The sequence below is a fragment of the Argentina silus genome (assembly GCF_951799395.1).
Source record: "Argentina silus genome assembly, chromosome: 12".
Classification (NCBI taxonomy): domain Eukaryota; kingdom Metazoa; phylum Chordata; class Actinopteri; order Argentiniformes; family Argentinidae; genus Argentina; species Argentina silus.
Genome location: NC_139666.1, coordinates 11,192,054 through 11,212,328, shown reverse-complemented (window position 1 = coordinate 11,212,328; position 20,275 = coordinate 11,192,054). Strand labels below are relative to the sequence as shown.

At 44.8% G+C, this 20,275-nt stretch overlaps 1 protein-coding gene across 1 annotated transcript in view; it reads left to right on the top strand.

Annotated features, from left to right (window-relative positions):
* lrp2a (low density lipoprotein receptor-related protein 2a) overlaps positions 1-20,275 on the top strand; it is a gene marked incomplete at both ends in the record, with an annotated part of 45,436 nt that overhangs the window by 2,231 nt on the left and 22,930 nt on the right. Inside the window, 30 exons of the mRNA XM_083681800.1 lie at positions 4,221-4,328; positions 4,577-4,699; positions 4,916-5,032; positions 5,809-5,919; positions 6,043-6,156; positions 6,324-6,440; positions 7,043-7,186; positions 7,480-7,599; positions 7,737-7,865; positions 8,502-8,671; positions 9,783-10,006; positions 10,548-10,754; positions 10,895-11,097; positions 11,333-11,473; positions 11,618-11,821; positions 12,455-12,647; positions 13,493-13,618; positions 13,917-14,047; positions 14,414-14,551; positions 14,642-14,923; positions 15,343-15,582; positions 15,888-16,007; positions 16,270-16,386; positions 16,574-16,954; positions 17,376-17,390; positions 17,791-18,039; positions 18,784-18,995; positions 19,123-19,307; positions 19,433-19,661; positions 19,864-20,041. Of these exons, the coding sequence (XP_083537926.1) occupies positions 4,221-4,328; positions 4,577-4,699; positions 4,916-5,032; positions 5,809-5,919; positions 6,043-6,156; positions 6,324-6,440; positions 7,043-7,186; positions 7,480-7,599; positions 7,737-7,865; positions 8,502-8,671; positions 9,783-10,006; positions 10,548-10,754; positions 10,895-11,097; positions 11,333-11,473; positions 11,618-11,821; positions 12,455-12,647; positions 13,493-13,618; positions 13,917-14,047; positions 14,414-14,551; positions 14,642-14,923; positions 15,343-15,582; positions 15,888-16,007; positions 16,270-16,386; positions 16,574-16,954; positions 17,376-17,390; positions 17,791-18,039; positions 18,784-18,995; positions 19,123-19,307; positions 19,433-19,661; positions 19,864-20,041 (5,028 nt within the window). The remainder of the gene's footprint in view (positions 1-4,220; positions 4,329-4,576; positions 4,700-4,915; positions 5,033-5,808; positions 5,920-6,042; positions 6,157-6,323; positions 6,441-7,042; positions 7,187-7,479; positions 7,600-7,736; positions 7,866-8,501; positions 8,672-9,782; positions 10,007-10,547; positions 10,755-10,894; positions 11,098-11,332; positions 11,474-11,617; positions 11,822-12,454; positions 12,648-13,492; positions 13,619-13,916; positions 14,048-14,413; positions 14,552-14,641; positions 14,924-15,342; positions 15,583-15,887; positions 16,008-16,269; positions 16,387-16,573; positions 16,955-17,375; positions 17,391-17,790; positions 18,040-18,783; positions 18,996-19,122; positions 19,308-19,432; positions 19,662-19,863; positions 20,042-20,275) is intronic.

The window sequence follows — 20,275 nt, the reverse complement described above, 5'->3', positions numbered from 1 at the left end:
CTTGGCCTAACATTTCCCTGCTACAGTTCCTAAAAGTAATCTCATCTATTATTAGTTCAAGTTTGTAATGATACGGCACAACACAACAAAAACACTTGTGCATTGATGTTGAAATTTGTCAAGGCTCAAAAATCCCTGGCCAGCACGTGCATGTTAAACCTCACACATGCTGCGGGCCTTTCCGGTGTAAATCCTTGAGCAACAGTAACACTGTATTAGAAATGGGAACAGAAGTTAGCACAGTTGGCACAAATAAAGGACTAATCCTTTCCTTTTATACAGCACCCTCAGCCTAGGTCCCAGACTATTCTATGGTGCATAGGAAGCATAGTTTAGGCTAACTCAATGCTCATGGTGTATTGGAGTGGCAGTTTGTCATGAGGAGCAGTGTGCACAAAAAAACATTCCACTGTCTGCATTAGTGTAGTATGACATCTCAATTTATAATTCTTCACTCAGTGAAATCTGAATAACATTTAGTTTCATACACTTGTTAAAACACATTCATTAAAACTTAGAAAAGTATTTTTTTTCAGTTAGCACTTATGAGTAAGGCTTCATTTATCACTCTATTTCTCCCCTCCTTTTGTGCCTATATACCACTGCCAAACTCCCTTGGGCTTTCTCTGTTTTGTGAGTAGCAGTAAGAGCCAAAGTCAGTTGTTTAGCAATTGACTGCATTCTGTTGCATTGATTTCCATATGAAATGGGCAGCAGCACTTCGCTCTGACAGCATGGACGGATCCAGCGCTCCACGCTGCCAGCCGTTTTCTCCACACACATTCAGAGAGTGCGAAGGGACACACCAAAACAAGGCGGTATTGATGAAAGAGGGTGCACCACTTTCACAGGGGCCCCGCATGATTGGAAAGAGATGTTTTGGGATAGGGGACAACAGGGGAGTTTTTTGGCGGGGGTGGGCAAGGGACTTCTGTTCGACGTTTGTTGTTTTTGCAGGAAGCTATACTGTATTCTGCATTCTGCTGTCCATCTCCCCAGTGGCTTTGGCGTGGTGACACTTCCAGTTATGAGGTTGCAACCCTGCTGGCTCCTCTATTGTGCCATTGTGATTTCACAGTGGGGTCTGAGGCATTGGGAGGCTTCATTCTAATGAAAATTCCTCCGCTGCTCCTCTTTGTTTGTCAGTAGTAGGGCGTCCTTATCTTCCTCTGTGGCTAGTGTGGGGTTCTCGCCTGCTGTGGGTTTAAGTTGGCTAATTAGAAAAGACATGGTCAGAGAGACGGGGGAAAAGAAAACACCAAACTAAACAAAACAGACGAAACAAAGACACTAACGAAAAAGTACCAATCCTTAGACACCTCATTCTTAACAGCAGATTTGCATCATTTAAGCCTCTCTTCTTCTAACTTTTTCTTAATGGTGATTGACACAGTCAACTTGCATCTATTTTATCTTCGTTGAAAAAAACTAAACAATTTAAGGGCTTATCAAGGGCTTAAGGAATAGTGAATTGGATGACTTAAACTATTTTACTGAATGTAAGAACAGAGCAACACAAGATAGTACTGTTACAAAGTCTACTTTAGACTGCCAGTCACCTTTCCCAGAATTGATACTGTCAGGAAACACTGGCTGCATTTGAAGGTCTCAGAAGATTGGTTTCCTTTTGGCAAAGGTTGTTTAAAGCTGTTAACCCTAATGTATAGCAGACAGGGATTATGAACATCTCCAATGTTGCTAGGGGGTCTCAGCAGTGCCCTTACTTTGAACTTGCAGTCCAGTCTTTCTCTCCCTCAAATCTTTCCTTTCAATATGTTGAGTTTGTTTTGTTGATCCCCCATGAAATTGATGATGATTTGAGCTCACTGTGTCCAGTGTGTGGACAATGACACTACATTCTAGTGGGTTGAATAGTGATCACATAAAAAGATTTCTGTTGCTTGTTATGGTTATCATGTCATATTAGGTTTAAAAAAGAAATCATAGGAAGACACAAATCACACACATCAATTTAAAGAATCTTAGATACACGGTATAAACACATTTTTAGTTGTCATGGCGTGGGGTGTATTTGGGGCTACTGTCTGTGTTTGTGGAGGGGGTACATAGTGAAAACCAAATGTTTTGTATTGGTGTCGTTGAGCGCGTTTGCTCCGCTGCTCTGATACTGTATGCACCGTTTGTCTTACCTGCCATGTTACAGATGATGCTGAAACCTCCGGGATCATTGCCTTGCAACAAAGGCTGCCTTTGAGCTGATGGGGGAGCAATTTTATCATTAGTAAACTGAGCAGGAAAAAGGCTTGCTTCCCAATTGGCTGCCGAAGGAGTTAAATATGAAGCCTATTTGGCTGGCGTAGTTTAAAAGCAGGTTGGTGGTGTCGGCTAATTAATCTGAGACGAGACCTCATGATATGAGAAGCCCCTCACAAGGCTTTTAGTGCAGTAGCATGGGCACTGACCCCACAACTCAAGTGGAAGTGATCCATCTTTAAAGAGCACATTACATAAAGGAGATGATAAACTACTGACTCTCGTATAATAAACTGTCTGCTCACACAACATTTGTCAACTGAATGGCCTGAGATTTTGCAGTAAATTTATTAAATTTTATGTGTGTTTGAAGAGGAAGGCAGAAGTGTTTTCCTATGCCTTTAGCATTTTTGTCATGATTGAAGTGCTTTTTTGACCTCTTTTATCTTTGAACCTCTTTTTATGAGACGGCAATGCTCTGCCAAGCTTTGTCACAAAATTGACCAGTGGTAGTATTTAAGTCGTATTTATTTTTCTGTGTTGTGTTTACGGTCACAACATTAAGGTGGCCCTATACTTGTGTAGCAACCCTGATAGGCTAGTTAGCTTATTAACATCATTGTATTAACATGCTGTTACAGTACATAGTGCAATAAGAATTGCTTTGGAATTGCATAGTAATGGAATGGAGTGGTTTGAGTTATCAAACAAAGAGGTGTTACCTATATATTTCTGCCTGACCACTGTTTTCCTTGTTTTGCATATCTTTATCATGTAAGATGCTCCTATGCCAGTGGAATTTGAAGTAATGTTGTAGATAACTCCAGTGGGGGAGAGCTTCTGCTCTCAGCTAATAGAAATCCACTGCACATGCTGATTGGTGATGGCACAGCTAGTTGGTGCAAAAAAAGAAAGAAGAAAAGATTACTCACATAGTTGCTTTGAGGAGTCATAAGTATGCTGTATGCGGGGATATCCCACCTTTAACCACTGATGCATTTCTTTGATGTGAAAATTAGTCATGAATTGGTGGAGGTAGATATGCTCTATATTGTGTAATTGGATTGGAGAAATTGCAGTAGTTGGTTCATGGATTGTTAAAAAAAACATTGTTGATGATTTTATTTGTATTACTGAGCCTTTAGTGAAGCCACCAGTCTATTTCCTATAGTGTTTTTTTGTTATTCTTCTGTTTGTTTTGAATCCGAGGTGTTGACTCAATTTCAAACCTTTTCTCTTCAGCACATATTTGACCAAACAGGGAGTATGTTTAAAGGTAGTCGATAAGACACCGTCGACCACCAACCCCAGACATGCACCACCAACCACCAGCACCTCACATCTCCCTCAGAGAAGAATTTGCGTTTAAGGGGTTACGGTACCACCCGGTACCACTATTTATCCCAATTACATTTCTGACAAGGAACAGCATGCACCATAAATCAGGTTGTCAGAGGGAGACAATCAGAATTGCGCATTCCAATTCGGACAGGTCTGACGGAGGGTTCTGCCACTGAACTATGCTGCCTCCGTCGATATCTCCTGGAAAACGTCAGTGAAGGTGGAGTGGTGGTACGTTATCTCCTCAGATGCCACTCAGTGAGAACATCAAAAGGAGGCTTGGGATGAGTGGGTTAGAGTTGTGTAACTGTCTGGAGGACGGCTGGCACGCTCGTCTCCGAGGCTTGTCAATGCTGTTAACAGCATGCTTCATCAATCGAGACATCCCCAAACACACTCAGGACTAGAAAGATTTTTTGATAAGAATCGCAAAGAGCTCCTTCAATTTTCCTGAACATGGACAGCATATGCATAATATGTGCATATTTCCATATTTCCTACCTATGTTATGAATATGCATTGTAATAACCAACTGATTTGAGAATGGATAATAATGCACTGGAGGTATAACAGGGGTAGGGAATATCAAAATAGCATCTGATCGTTTCAAAATACAGGGTTAAGGGAACAATATTGACGGTCATGTGTATGTGTCTTGTATTCAGGATGTGAGGGGGGCCAGTTCCGCTGTGGGACAGGTCGGTGTATCCCTGAGGACTGGCACTGTGATGGAACGTCCGACTGTGTGGATGACTCTGATGAGAACGACTGCCGTGAGTACTCTTATCATGTGACATTGGAACTCATTATGTCCCGCCCTCCTCCTTTCTGCCTTTTTAATTGTGTTGAGGGCAGCAACAGTGTCCTGTCTCCAAGAACTGTGCGTCACTGATCTCCTTACACATTTTATTCCCTGATAATAGCCTTAGTTGTGATGCTGTCATTTGACCATCACCCACTCCCTGACTGTTGTTGCCAATGGTGTGGTGATTAATAAGTGACCTTCTGTGTGTGTCCTCAGCTCATGTAACGTGTGACGAAAGTCATTTCCAGTGTCTGAGTGACGGCGAGTGTATCCCAGATGTCTGGGTGTGTGACGATGAGGAGGACTGTGAGGATGGCTCAGACGAGAGGCATCACTGTCGTAAGTTGTCCCCACAACTCCCCCTGCACTGTACACAGAACAAGAAAACAATATACTAATACAGCATGTAGCATATGGCATTAGGAATGAATGCACGACATTTCACAAATTCTTTTACGTGTAACCCTTGTTAACACAAAGTCAATGACAAAAGACAGTGGGGTAAAGAAAACCCTTGCACTTGTGGCTAAGTTTGTTGTTAATCTCTCGATCCAGCTGGTAGGACGTGCTCCAGTGGGCAGTTCAGTTGCACAAACGGGGCCTGCATCCCAGGGGAGTACAGGTGTGACCGGCTGCCTGACTGCTCCGATGGGGCTGACGAGAGAGACTGCCGTAAGTCCCCCCACTACCCCGTGTGGCTTACCTTCTCTGCCTCAGGCTCCTGTGGCATTTTAATCAATTTGTTCAGATTAAGAGGCTCGCTGACTGACAGAATGGCCACAATATGCTTCTTGTTGTCAGAGGTTGATTGCGGATTCCTCTGTGGATTAGTCAAGCTGAAGTTCAGCTGCTATTCCATTATTGTGCCGACATGTTAGACTCACAGCACTGCACACTTTGGTAATCTCACAATGGTAGAAAGAATGCTTAGGCTGTTGGTGGTGCTAATAGGGAAGTTTAGTCCTTTATTCCACCATGGAATGTTTTCAATGTTTGTGATGCTACTAGAATATTCTGTTCTGTGTTAGTTCAGTAGGCCTTCTAAGAGGTGAACTGCCACCATGACTTATTGGCGGAGCAGCCAAGGGTATATTTTACATGCAACAAAGTGGTTCAAAGACTGTGTGCCCTTATACGGTTAATGAGATTAAAAGTGGGTTAGACCTGCTGATGTGGCTGCTATGATAATGATTTGGAGAGAACGGACTGTAACTGCAAACTAGAGCATACTGAGAATTTTGGGAAGTTGAACTAGGGCAATATTTTGACTGGGGCAAATATTCTACATCTATAACTTGTGTGATAACTGAAGAATAGATGTTGTCCTTATACACATAGATAGATGACAAGTTACATTCATATGTCTTGTGGTTTATTGTTAATGTGACCGTCAGCCTTGTATGATTAGTTAATATGAACCTTTTATGCTGTCTCCCTCTCCACCTCAGACTACCCTGAGTGTACAGAGCAGAGGTGTTCAAACGGAGCCTGTTACAACCGCACCCAACGCTGTGACCAGGTGTTGGACTGCCGGGATGGCTCTGACGAGGCGAACTGCAGTAAGTGTCTAGTCAACGCTGGTCTTGACGCACAGCAGTGCACTCAACCAGCCACTCCAGAGCAACAGGGGAATGGGTAAGGAACTGAGACAGTCACTGAAGGGTTGTTGTGTTTGTCTGTAGCACAACACTGCAGCACAGGCCTGTTCCAATGTCGCAATGGAGAATGTATCCCACAACGCTACATCTGTGACCATGACGATGACTGCGGAGACAGGAGTGACGAACAGAACTGCAGTGAGTACCTCTCCCCTCCTCCCACCACCCCCCCCACCCCCCCCCCCCCACCTCCTCCACCTCTTTATCTTTCACCCATAGACTGTGGCTCTTATCTGAACTCTTCACCTAGATAGATGTTACGCTAACTTGGACTTGCTCTGACCTTTTCTCTATACTCCCTGTAGCCTACCCCACTTGCAGAGGGAGCTACTTCACTTGCCCCAGCGGCCGATGCATTCACCAAGTCTGGCTTTGTGACGGAGAGGACGACTGTGAAGACAATGCAGATGAGAAAGGCTGTGGTAAGGATGCTACTGAGGAAAACCCCTCCTCCCTAATACAATTCCCAGTGCTCAAATCTCAAAACTTGGACTTAAAATCCTGAAAAGACTAACATTAAGCTGGTGAAGAAGTAGAGAAGTAGAGTTCAATGACTGAGAAATGCTTGTGTGTGTGAACCGGGTTCAACTTTAGTCTCCATGGTTAGTATGGGCTAGCAAGGCGCTATGCTAGTGCTCCTTTAAGTGTCTTATTCAAATGCCTCTTTGTGGTCCAAGATCGTTGAACCCTCTAAAGAGCTTTAGAATTCCTCCACGCTGCTGTGAAGAGTGTATGTTTTTAGAGGATGGGCTGCAGGAGCCTTCAGAGCCCCCATGTGACCCTCTCAAAGCTTGGCCCCCCCTCTGTGATTTAAAGTGACAGTGTTTTACCCAGACAATGAAGTCTGAGTCACAGTGCCCTTGAGTTCATCCGGGCATTCCTGTGAAGATAAGGCTGCCTGTCTTGAATGCATACCTTACACATTGTGTCTCTTTTGTCAAACCCACGATTGTGAGGTGTCAAATTCCGGTGCTTTCCTTTCTCTGGTGGCAAGGCAGTGAGGATGGTTTTGTTTCCTGTGTAGATGCTGTACCACGTGAGTGCTACCCAGGAGAATGGCCCTGTCCATCTTCAGGGCTGTGTATCCCAATGGATCAGCTGTGTGATGGGACGGCCCACTGCCCAGAGGGCAAGGATGAGACCAACACCACTGCTGGACGCAACTGCAGTCAGTACCTATATGACCTCTACAGTACACACACACATGCACGCATGCATATATGCACGCACGTACACGTACACGCATGTGCATGCACACACACACACACACACACACACACACACACACACACACACACACACACACACACTGTACTGATAGCATACACATTTTTGTAAAGCAGTAATGTAAAGCAAAACATTTCATCCTTTCTTTTTTCATATAAACTGAAACCATGATTTTTGGCTAACTTGTATTTTGAGCGCGGTTATATGGAGTTCATGTGTGTCTATGCCTGGCAGGTATCTGGAGGTGTGCCTCTCTGAGCTGTGAGCATCGCTGTCACGCCTCCCCCGAGGGAGGAACCTGCTCATGTCCCTCTGGATATATCGTCAACAACAACAACAGCCGCTCTTGTATTGGTAAATACTGTACACTCGCTCTCTAATTTACACAGAGGGAATTTTTGATACTCTGAGGGAAAATGATGTATGGACTGTGCTTGTGACCCATGTTGTTATAATATCTACTACGATTCTTGTCTTATTCCTGGATGAAGACTTTGATGACTGTCAGATGTGGGGCGTCTGCGACCAGCTGTGTGAGGACAGGATAGGCACCCATCGCTGCAGCTGCCGAGAGGGCTACGTCCTGGAGCAGCACAGACACTGCAGAGTTAACACATCATGTAGGTGGCCATGGTCTCTGTGGTTCTCTGAGTGTTACTTAAGCACATCAGCCACCCACCATCCTCCAGGCAGAACACACCCCCCCCCCCCTCCTCCCCAGCCCAGTCTCCTGTCTGCCAAGCCCTGTCCTGCTGAACGCCTGCTCTGCTTTCTGGTGCATTGTTGCGCACTGAATGTTGTTTCAGCCAGTCGTTTACTTATGTGGAACAGAGAATGGATGTTGACCAAGAGACAGACCTCTCTGCCTTTGAGCATGAGGCCAGCAGCAAGGAGGGAGTGTGTTAGTAAAACAGAGCAAATCATCTCGGCCATACTGGTTTGGATGTGGAAAAGAAATAGAATGGATTATATTAAAATAAAAAAGGGTAGGCCTAATAGATAGATTTGGATTTAAAATAAATAGCCGCAGGTAGTCAGGCAGACATCAAAACTGGCTGACTTTATGTATTTTCTTTTCTCCACTGTGTACAGTCATGGCTGATTGGATTATGTACAATTTATTTTATTTAATCACTTTATAAAATAAAAGAATACGAAATTATATTCACTAGAAAAAAATGCTTTGATAGTTAAACCAGAGACAAAATGTCTGATTGAGCATGTTGTCTTACTGAATGTCTTGCCCTCTGCTACAGCTGCAGTGCCATCCCTGGTCTTCTCCAATGGCAGAGACCTGCTGATAGGGGACATCCATGGGCACAGCCAACGTACACTGGTCCACTCCCAGAACAGAGGAGTGGCTGTGGGGGTGGACTACCACTACCTCCTTAACCGCGTCTTCTGGACTGATACTATTCAGAACAAGGTAACAAGAGGCATTTTCATCCATCCAATCTCCAACTCCAATGCATTCCTGTACCCCTGTGTAGGCACCCGGGCTGTACAGTACCTTCTGTGTACCTCCTAGGTACGACTGTATACCCTAGTTACAGTCTCCACAGGATAGACAGGCTTATTGTTTGAGGAAATGCTTGAGTTGTACAGGAACCTGCCCTGCCGGGGGGAATTCTTTGACAGATCCTTTAAGATACGGTCACTGTTAATACTGTAATAATGGGGGAGCTTGTTGGCTCCCAAACTGCTGGGTCATTATAATGAAGGGGAAGCAGATCTGAAATGGAATCCACATTTTCTAATCTTTTGAAAACTGTGTCTGATATACTGGTATGATGTTCACATACCAACCGTGCAATTTTTGTAACCCGATCGTGTTCAAAGTAATGGTGCAGTATTTGTTTTCAGCGAGTCCACCCTGTTAGCTATATGCATTCTTTGGCCAGCTCAAAGGGCTTTGTTCAGTCAGTCTCTTGGCTTCTCCATGGTTTGAACCCCAGCCATGGGACTGAAAAGCTGGTACATACCAGGAGCGGGGGTATCTGTGTAGATCAGCCACCTTCATGGCGGGATGTCAAGGGATTTGAAGTGGGGGGACCACAAACAGGGCATGTGAATGGACCAGAGAGGTTAAACTACCAGGCTACTTCCACATCTTCAGTTTCTCTTTAAACAGGTCATCTGAAAATCCTGCTTTTTAGACGTCTGGATCTCATTTCAAAAGAGCCTGAGCTGTAAAGAGCAGTATGCCCTCCCTAGATATGCAGTGCCAAAGTTTCAAGCCTGAGAAACTGGTGCCATCTTGGAATCAGCCGGCAGGGTAGCAGTTTCAGGATACTACCCGACCGGCTCCACCAAAATGTAACTAGACAGACAAGATGGAAGTCAGACAAGCCGTAAGCAAAGCCCAGTCTTGATAATAGTCATTTCCTTAAGGCAGAGGATGGCATATCATGGGCAGTTTGGTGACATACACCTCATCCCTGTATTTTAGTCTCTTTGTGTCTCTGTGTACTGTATTTCCGGATGCTTAATGACCAAAGAGCTAATCTCTTGACAACAATGCTTTCTTTTGTGGGCAGGTGTTTTCGGTGGATATGGATGGTTCCAACATGCAGGTGGTTTTAAATGTATCAGTTGACTACCCTGAGAACCTAGCTGTGGACTGGGTGAACAATAAACTGTATGTGGTGGAGGCCAGCGTCAACCGGATTGACATGGTGGACTTTGACGGAAATAACCGGGTCACACTGATCGCAGAGAATCTCGGAAACCCAAGAGGGCTAGCTGTGGATCCTACTGTGGGGTAAGTACGGGGGGGTCTCCGTCATCCTCCGTCCCTCCATCCCTCTATCTGTCGTGCTTCATCGGTGGGGAATAATGAGTGTGTTAGATTAGCAGATTGTCCTGGGGGGGGGATTAGCGAGCAGTAATAAACGTGATGACCCTCATTGTAATCCAATATAGCACAGTTCAGGAGGGGAGATCGGGCCAGGTGGGTATTTACATTGGGATGTGATAAAGAATGTACACAGTTGCTCACCCTTGGTGGGATTATAAGTGAGCCACCTGTAAACTTGGCTCAAAGACAGTGGTGGACGTGTACTTCAAATTCAATTAAAAAGGAAATCCTTTTCCTTGATACATTGAAGGGGAAAAGGTACGAAAAGGAAGAGTGGTTGTCCATTCTCTAAAGAAAAAAAGGAGGAAATCCTCTCATGTATCAACTTTTGTTGAGATGCAATATTGGTAATTTTATGGTTGCTATTGAATCCATTACTGTATACATGTAGCCATGGTGCTAAACACAACCAAAGTGACTTGACCTTCATTTATTTTTCCCTCAGGTTCATGTTCTTCTCGGACTGGGACTCTCTGAACGGGGAACCAGGACTGGAGCGAGCCTACATGGATGGCACCAACCGCTATGGCATCATCAGGACCAAACTGGGTTGGCCAGCTGGGATCACACTGGACATTGAAGCCAAGCGGGTGTACTGGGTCGATAGTCGCTTTGACTACATTGAAACCACAACATATGACGGTCTTCATAGGTAAACATAAGAGCTAAATAAATCCTTATTGTTGGGCTAAACTGACAGGAAACCACATAGGAACTGACGACTGTTAAAGATGCACAACGTGATTGATTTACTGTATGTATTCCAGACTCATTGTATGTTCTGCCTCTTAGGAAAACAGTGGTCCATGGAGGTGCAGTGATCCCTCACCCCTTTGCCATCAGCCTGTTTGAACACACAGTGTATTACACTGACTGGACCAAGATGGCGGTGATGAAAGCCAACAAGTTTACTGACAGCAACCCTCAGGTGGTTTACACAACATCCCAAACCCCTCATGGAGTGGCCGTCATACACCCACTTAGACAGCCTTACGGTAAGCCTGTCTTTTATTCAAACATTCCAGTGATGACAGCACCTCCGTTTGTTATGTTAGTGACCGACAGTCTGAATGTAATTTATGGTGATATATGGCAATATGTTGAGTTTCATGTATTTTGTGTTGCATGTACAGGTATTGTGATTTATTTATACAGTATAGTTGTGTGCTTGTGTGCTTTAGGAGTCATACTACCCCTACATTTGACTAAGAAAGTGTGTTGTGTTTCTAGTGTCCAGCCCTTGTGGGATAGACAGGGGAGGCTGTGAGCACATCTGTGTTCTAAGCCACAGGTCAGACAACGGAGGGCTGGGCTACCGTTGCAGGTGTCGTATGGGCTATGACTTGCATGCTGATGGCAAGAGATGTGTGGGTAAGAATAAACACTCGCCACCATTAAAGTAGAAAGAAGGTGCCCCTAACCACTGTTATGTCCTTTGTGTGTGATGGCTCTGTAATGCCAGTGCAGTGTTATCTGAAGGTTAATGGAGGTGGTGGATCTCTTCTTCTTCTCCAGCTGTGAGACAGTTCCTATTGTTCTCCAGCCAGCTGGCTGTCAGAGGGATCCCCTTCAACCTCTCCTCCCAGGAGGACATCATCCTCCCTGTCACTGGAACCCCCTCCTACTTCATTGGGGTCGATTTCAGCGCCGAGGATGATGCCATCTTCTTCTCAGACACAGCCAAAGACATCATCTACAAACAGAAAGTCGATGGGACAGGTGAGAGTGTTCAAACACTGAAAGATTTCTGTTAGAAAGTTGACTTTACACAGAATATGGAATTTAGAATCAATAATCAATTTTTCATTTAGCATCATGGAATGTCAATACTCAATATTTGGAATGTTTTCCATACCCTACCATGTTTACATCCCTGGATAATATCCTTACTAGCAGAGAGCTAAAGCATGTGATCCCGGCAGGCTTATACAGGGAGTTAGGGAGTGCCTGATGGGGCCAGCTGGTACTATGGGGGAGGGAGGGAGTGGGCAGGAGTATGGACAGCAGTAAAACTCTTCACTTAACACCTAAGTCATGTTCCAGAAGACAAACTATAGGACACATAATTATAATAGTTCTAGAGGATTCAATCTTTGCCTTCCAGCCTACGACTCAATATTCTTGTTAAGAGGTTACTAATGTGGTAATCCATGAAAAAACTAGCTCCAGGAAAAATGAAACTACAATCTGCTCTGATCAGTAGTGTTGTTTTAGCAACACAGCGTCGGCCAGCTCTAGTTTTCTCTGTCAAGTCTACATAGGGCAAATGCAAGCTGACAGTCTATTGACTTAAATGTGTTCCTCTTTCATCTCTGTATTAAATGGCGGTGGCCACTACTTTGATCTGTGCAGGCAGGGAGGTACTAGCAGCCAATAGGGTGGACGGTGTCGAGGACCTGGCTTATGACTGGATTTCAAAGAACCTCTACTGGACAGACCCGCGTTACAGGAGTATATCAGTCATGAAGCTGGCTGACAAGTCCAGGAGAGCCATCGTACGCAACCTGAACAACCCCAGGTCCATCGTAGTGCATCCTGTGATTGGGTAAATATACACAGCAGGGATGGAGGGGGGATGGAGGGGGCGGGTTAGAGAGACTGGGGATGTGTGCCCCATCCAGTCTGCCTGTCACAATGAAAATAAGTGTGAAGTGCTCAAATGACTTATTACTTACTTTTTTAAATTTAATTAATAAATACATACAATTTCGGCTTGAATGTTGACAGTATGGTTCATGATGCAATGTTATTCCATTTCTTATCTCATTAGACCACACACACTTTTGCAACATAAGCTGCTCATGGGCGTGGGGAGGTGTGCCCCTGTATGCCCACCCAGTAATTTCTTGACAATATTTCTGTCTATTTAGGGGACCCACCCAGCTCAAGAGCTCCCCCATAGGTAGAAAGTTCCATATAATCACTTTAGCTCTGGGCACAGAGGCCTATGCTTTCATCCTGGATCTCTGCCTCTTAAGAAGATGAAAAAAGCATTAGGAAACTGGCCACTTGTGTCCGGTCACACCTACCATAATGCGAGAGGTGCCCAACCCATTCATAGATTGTTGGCGCTTTAAAGCCAAACCTGATAAAAGGAGTCTTTATTTAGTGCTAGTGGGACATTTCCAATAGCTTCAAAGTCATAAGGCCTCTGGGTCCAATAGCCTAGATTAGTTCAGCATGAAGGCTGGTATTGTAGTGAACACTAAGAGCTTGGCTTAAACGGAAAAGCCCTGTGGAGCCCTCAAACAAACTGTCTACATTACTAAGTTCCTATAGAAAGATTTTGAGATATGTTGTTTTTTGGTTGAGGTAAAACTGACACCGTCATATTTTATCCTTGTGAAAATGTGACTTTATTGGTTATTATTGTTCATGTTTGTTTGGCAGGTATATTTTCTGGACAGACTGGTACCGTCCAGCAAAGATTATGAGGGCCTGGTGTGACGGGTCACATGCCCTGTCGATTGTAAACACTACTCTTGGTTGGCCCAACGGCCTGGCTATTGACTGGAGGTGAGCCAAAGGTTCCAGGTCCCAGCCTCCTAAGAAACAGTCTCACAATACGCCACAATTCTTCCCCTTCCAGTAAAAATAATCTTGTGATTTCATTTACAAGAAATCAGATCCTTAGGATTGACTTCACAGTGGAGGTGCAACATTGTGCCATGTGTGATGACATCATTTTATTGTTCAGCCATCTAAGATCTCATTAAGCCTCTTAAGAATGATCGTCTCTAATCCTTTTCCTGGCAGTATGTTTGTGTAACCGTGTTTACTAAAAGCTGTCTCACTGGTCCTCTCTCCCCCCCAGCTCCATGCGTTTGTACTGGGTGGATGCCTTCTTTGATAAGATTGAGCACAGCACCTTTGATGGGCAGAACAGATTGTCCCTGGACCGCATCACTCAGATTTCACATCCTTTTGGCCTCACCATTTTTGGAGGTGATTCATTATTAATTTCTTCATTCAAGATCATGTAAAAAAAAAAACCCCCAGCACAAATGGATAATAAATCATTGCTAAGTAGATAATTGCAATTGGAATTACAACCATTTGACATTTTTGACCTAATGGTTTTATAAATAGTGGCCACCTTGTTGTGGTATAAAAGCTAAATCATTTTAATTTAATAACGACCTGTCCCTCCTGCTTGACTGACGATCATTTCAGAGGACAATTACTGTGTCATCTCAACCATTATAATGTTCACTGGTGATGAGAGATAGAATAGCTTAGGTCATAGGTTGTGCCCCCGCTATTCCCAATGGGGTCTCACTTACATGAACATTCTTGCTCGGGCCTGTCCAGGTTATGCATACTTCACTGACTGGCGCCTGGGTGGTATTGTGCGTGTTCGCAAGAGTGATGGAGGAGAGATGGTCACCATCAGGAGAGGCATCAGCCACATCATGCATGTCAAATCGTTCAACTCCAACTCCCAGATTGGTAAGCAGCTCTCCCATTACTTTCCCTGCTCCTGTGTCCATATAAGTTAACTGTGACATTCATTATGTGCTTTTCTACCTCCCTTCTCAGGTTCCAACTTTTGTAACAGGCAAACCAACCCTAACGGGGACTGCAGCCATTTCTGCTTCCCGACGCCGGACTCCCAGAGAGTGTGTGGCTGTCCTTATGGCATGAAGCTGGCGCTCAACCAGCAGACGTGTGTAGAGGACCCGTCCAACGAGCCCCCCACGCTGCAGTGCGGTGCCAACTCTTTCTCCTGTGCCAACGGGAAATGTGTCCCTAACAACTACCGATGTGACGGCGTTGACGATTGCCATGACAACAGCGATGAAGTCAGCTGCGGAGTTCATAGTAATGCTTTTGTGTTATGTTTATGTGGCGTTAATTTAGTGAAGTATTACTATTAGTACATCACTGAAAAGCTTTTTGGGATAGTAAGGTAATGAGACTGTGAAGCATTGTTTCTTCTTTTGGCTCGACACACCAAACGTTTGGATTTGAAAACCCTATAATAGAGGGACTACGCATAAAAAGTGTTGTAATTTCTGAATGGTGAAACCAATATGTACACAAACATCATATTAATTGTTTGATTTAAAATCCAAACTTTTGGAATGTAGAGCCAAAAGAAGAAAAATGCTTCACTGTTCCATTACTTACACAGGGCACTGTATATATACTATTTTAGAGGGTATTGTCTCTCTCTGCAGGAAGAGAGGAAGATACAAAAATGTGGTAAAAATAAATGTTTCATTCCTACTCTTTCTCAGACACCACCTGCAACCCCTCTGCATTCACCTGTACCAACCAGCGATGTATACCCAGAGGTTGGCGCTGCGATGGGCACAACGACTGCTTTGACAGCAGTGATGAGAGGGATTGCCCCACTCAAACACCTGGCACCTGCCCGGCCAACCAGTTCACCTGTGCCAACCGCCGCTGCATCCCTCACACCTGGCTGTGTGACACTGACAACGACTGTGGGGACAGCTCTGACGAGGCCAACTGCGGTGAGTGTCTTTGCTGAGGCCACACACACACACACACACACACACACACACATACACACACACACACACACACACACACACACACACGTTTACCAGTGCAAACTCATGACTTTGACATTGGTGGGTGCTCCACATTGAGAGGTAGACATGATGAATTACATAAAATGTAATGAACTAGTTTGAAAAAAAAGGTGCTTTATAAATGTAAATCATTCTTCATTTAATCATTGATAAAGTGTCATTGACCTAATTTAGGTCCTGTCATGCGCAACATCCAAGCTTGACTTTTCTCTCTGTGTTGGCAGACCTCATGGGTACATGCCACCCAAGCCAGTTCCAGTGCCCAGACCACCGCTGTATCGACCCCCGCTATGTGTGTGATGGTGACAGGGACTGTATGGATGGAGCTGATGAACAGGGCTGCAGTAAGTGTCCCTCTGGATTATAACAGATTATTATATCAGTACTCTCTGTACTGAGGACATGACAGTTTGACAGTGTCAAGTAATTGGAATGAACAGTGAAAAAGCATTTGCATTCTAATTTGCTAAGCCTCTTATTAAGTCATTGGTCTCATTAGATGTTTATTACACACATAATTACTTTGCATATTCTAAACTGTAACCTTGGTCATCAGTGCTTGTGTTTATCAGCCTAATCATACCGTACCATCCTTGATTTTTTCAGTTTACAACTGTACTGCTTATGAGTTCAAGTGTGCCAGTGGACATCAGTGTATCAACTCCTACTACCGCTGTGATGGAGTCTTTGACTGTAGTGATCGCTCAGATGAGTCTGGCTGTCGTAAGTGTTCGACTTCTCTCTTTTATTCCACAAGTCAGGATAATGACCCGGTATTATATAAGGTGACGATCATAAAGCTGATCAGTATAAGAACACATCACATCACATTTCAGAATTTCACCTCTGTGATGTGTTCATGAGCTTCCCCAGCTGATGTTTGACCTTGTCACCTCCGACTGTGCCCCAGCCACCAGACCCCCGGGCATGTGCCACCATGAGACTGAGTTCCAGTGCCAGTCTGATGGCAGCTGTGTACCGTCCACCTGGGAATGTGACGGCCACCCGGACTGCGAGGACGGCTCAGACGAGCACCATGCCTGTCCCCCCCGCACCTGCCCCACCTCGCTCTTCCGCTGCGACAACGGCAACTGTGTGTTCCGCGGCTGGCTCTGTGACGGCGACAACGACTGCAGGGACATGAGTGACGAGCGGGACTGCCCCACGCCACCCTTCCGCTGCCCCAGCTGGCAGTGGCAGTGCCCGGGACACAGCGAGTGTGTCAACCTCACTAGGGTGTGTGACAACACCCAGGACTGCCCCAATGGTGCAGACGAGTCCCCGCTCTGCAGTAAGTCTCTGATGCCGTCTCCTCTGCCTCTGGGGAGCCTGCTCATACACTACAGTGTCCACTCAGGCAGCGTCATGTAACAAATGAAGTGCACTTCTCTCTGTCCCAATGAGTTCATCACTTTTGTAATTTTAGTGTTCACTGGTCACTTAAAATTCCGATATATTTTCACAGCATCAAACAAATTACTCTGTCTCACCTGTCCATTAATTCATTTTTGTTTCATGATTGTGATTTGATGTCATCATGGTATGTTGAATACCAGTACTGTGCACTGCAGCGGTTTTTGGTGTTTTAGTGTTTGCGATGGATTTTGTTGTGTGTGGAATCTTGTGTTCAAATCATGCATGTGTTGATCTGGTCTGTATTAACGTTAAAGTGATCTGTGATTCTCCTCTCTTGCCTTCCTCACTGCTTTCAGACGAGCCTTTGCCAGGTAGGAACAAACCCTCAATCATTGGTGCAAACCTCACGCATGTAGCCTTGATTCTCCCCAAAAACTGCCATCCACACTAACCACTGGAAAATGTGTAGAATTGTGCCAAACACAATGGGAGTATAATGATTGTTGTCTATATAAATGAGCAATGTGTAGAAGATATGTACAAATGGTGTTTTGAAATGCAGAATATATTCAGTAGTTGCTGTGGTAGCTTTGATGAAGCTCTTTTGTAGCACTGTGATTCATTGAGAAGCTATCTAGATTAATTTCTTTCATTCATTCATTTATTCATCCAGATTTCCTGTCATGTCAGGAACATATTTTATTTCCTTTCAGACTGTTGTTCTGAATGATTTCCATTGTCTCATTGTCTCCTCCTGTCTCTACCCTCCAGACCAGGAGAGCTGCTCTGACAACAACGCGGGTTGCACCCATGGCTGCATCCAAGGGCCGTTCGGAGCCCAGTGCACATGTCCCATGGGCTACCAGCTAAGTAACGACTCCAAGACGTGTGAGGACATGGACGAGTGTAACCCCCCGGGGTTGTGCAGTCAGCACTGCTTCAACGAGAGAGGCTCCTTCCGCTGCCACTGTCAGGACGGCTACACTCTGGAGACTGACCAGCGCACTTGCAAGGTCTCAGGTGAGGAGGGAAATGTGTGTGTGTGGGGTATGAGTTCTCCAGTGGGTTTGAAGAGAGTTGCTCAACCATTTGCGCTTGACTCATCAACATTTGGTCCCTTAGAATTCCTGTAATTCTAGAAATGATTATTCTTGATATACTCTTTCGGCCAATCCATTTAGTCCTCAACATACTCAGTTATATCCCCCGTTCAAAAACATAATCAGCTAAATACAAAAATGAGAAGATGATCCTTCCTTGGACTAAGTCCCTTCCCCCAGAAGACAGGAATGGATGTAAATCTGATTGGCCCACACAGACGCGAGGTTCCCTGCAGACAGGAATGATCCATAATGGAGCGGGCCTTTGGCCCCCAGACCGCTGGACAGGCACACTGTCTCCCTTCTGCATTCTCTCTCCACTCTGCTCTGATTTCTTTAGATAAGACAAATAACATATATGTCACTCACTGGCCCTCGTATGGGGTAATTAGGACATAATCACCAACAAAGGCCTATTTATGAGCAGTGCGCCTGACATGAGCCCATCTACCACAGAGATAACCTGCTGAAAAGCCCTGTAATTCAATAGGCCATTATTTCCAACAAGGCTGCATTTATCCTGTTGCTGCTGATATCTGTGTAGCCCCTATTTATCATGTTGTGTAGTTTTGGAGGTCCTCCATAGGCGGCATGTGGTAGCTGAGGAGTGTTCTCATTTGAATGATAATACACAGGTGACAGGTGAAATTGTGTGTCTTCACAGGTTCGCGCGAGGCTTTACTGTTAGTGGCCAGTCGGAATCAGATCGTATCAGATGACATCAGCACCCAGCCCAACGTGGTCCGCTCGCTGGTTCGGGACGGGCGCAACATCGTGGCCCTGGACTTTGACTCAGTCACTGACCGCGTGTTCTGGTCCGACACCAGTCAAGATAGAATATGGAGTGCTCACAAAAACGGCACTGACAGGACTGTGGTGAGTCTTGAATGTCCTTTATGTCATTGTGTCATAAAGTCCTGAATGTCATATCCCACAACAGAGGTGTGACAGTACTTAAATAAACTCATTTCGCTCGAATACATGTCTTTTATTTGATTGACAGGTGTTTGACAGTGGAGTGACCGTGACTGAGAGCCTGGCTGTAGACTGGATAGGCAGGAACCTGTACTGGACTGACTATGTCCTGGAGACCATTGAGGTGTCCAAACTAGATGGCACCCATAGGACTGTGTTGGTCAGTGAGAATGTGACCAACCCCAGAGCCCTGGTGCTGGACCCAAGAGACAGGTAAGACCCTGTACACAGTGTTTAGCCTACTTGTATACAAATAATAGGTTACAGGCAGATAACTAGTATTCATTGTCAAACCAAATGCATTGAGTGTTGAAATAAAATCTGTTTCTATTGTGCAGTGCTCACCTGATGTTCTGGACAGACTGGGGGAGAAACCCTCGCATTGAGAAGGCCAGTATGGATGGCAAGTTGAGGACCACAATTATAAGCAACAAGCTGTACTGGCCCAATGGCCTGACCATCGACTATCCCAACAACCTGCTTTACTTTGCCGATGCCTATCTGGATTTTATTGACTACTGTGATTACGATGGCAAAAACAGGAAACAAGTTCTGGCCAGCGATTTGGTGAGGAAATGAGATGCATTTACACTAACATTACTTTAATGTTAGATAACATTTTCAAACATTGATTTATTGATTTCAATTATACAGTTGTTTTCTACTGAGTCAAGTATATTGATATATCATTTTTGCATCATTTGCTTATTTACCATTTTATGTCGAATAATGTGAGTAAAATGCACTTCTTGTCTTTTGCAATAAAAAGGTACTGCAACATCCCCACGCAATTACCATTTTTGAGGATTTTGTGTATTGGACCGACAGATACATCAACCGTGTGATCCGAGCCCATAAGTGGCATGGGGAGAACCAGACAGTGATGCTCTACAACCTCCCTCAGCCCATGGGCCTGGTGGCAGTACACCCGGCCAGGCAGCCCACAGGTACGACAGGGTCCTGCTGCATTAGCCCTGCTTCTTAGCCTGCATTAGCATTGGGTTCTTAGCCTGTCTTATGTACTGTATAGTACAATGTGGTTAATCAGATATCATATAGGCTGATCTTAAACCTTTGGCATGCTGATATCATTAGCCTCTTGGCTTGCCATCAGCACATTGTGGCTAATCAAGTTTTAGGACATATCATATGGTCAGCCAAATGAAAATAAATTGTTGGCA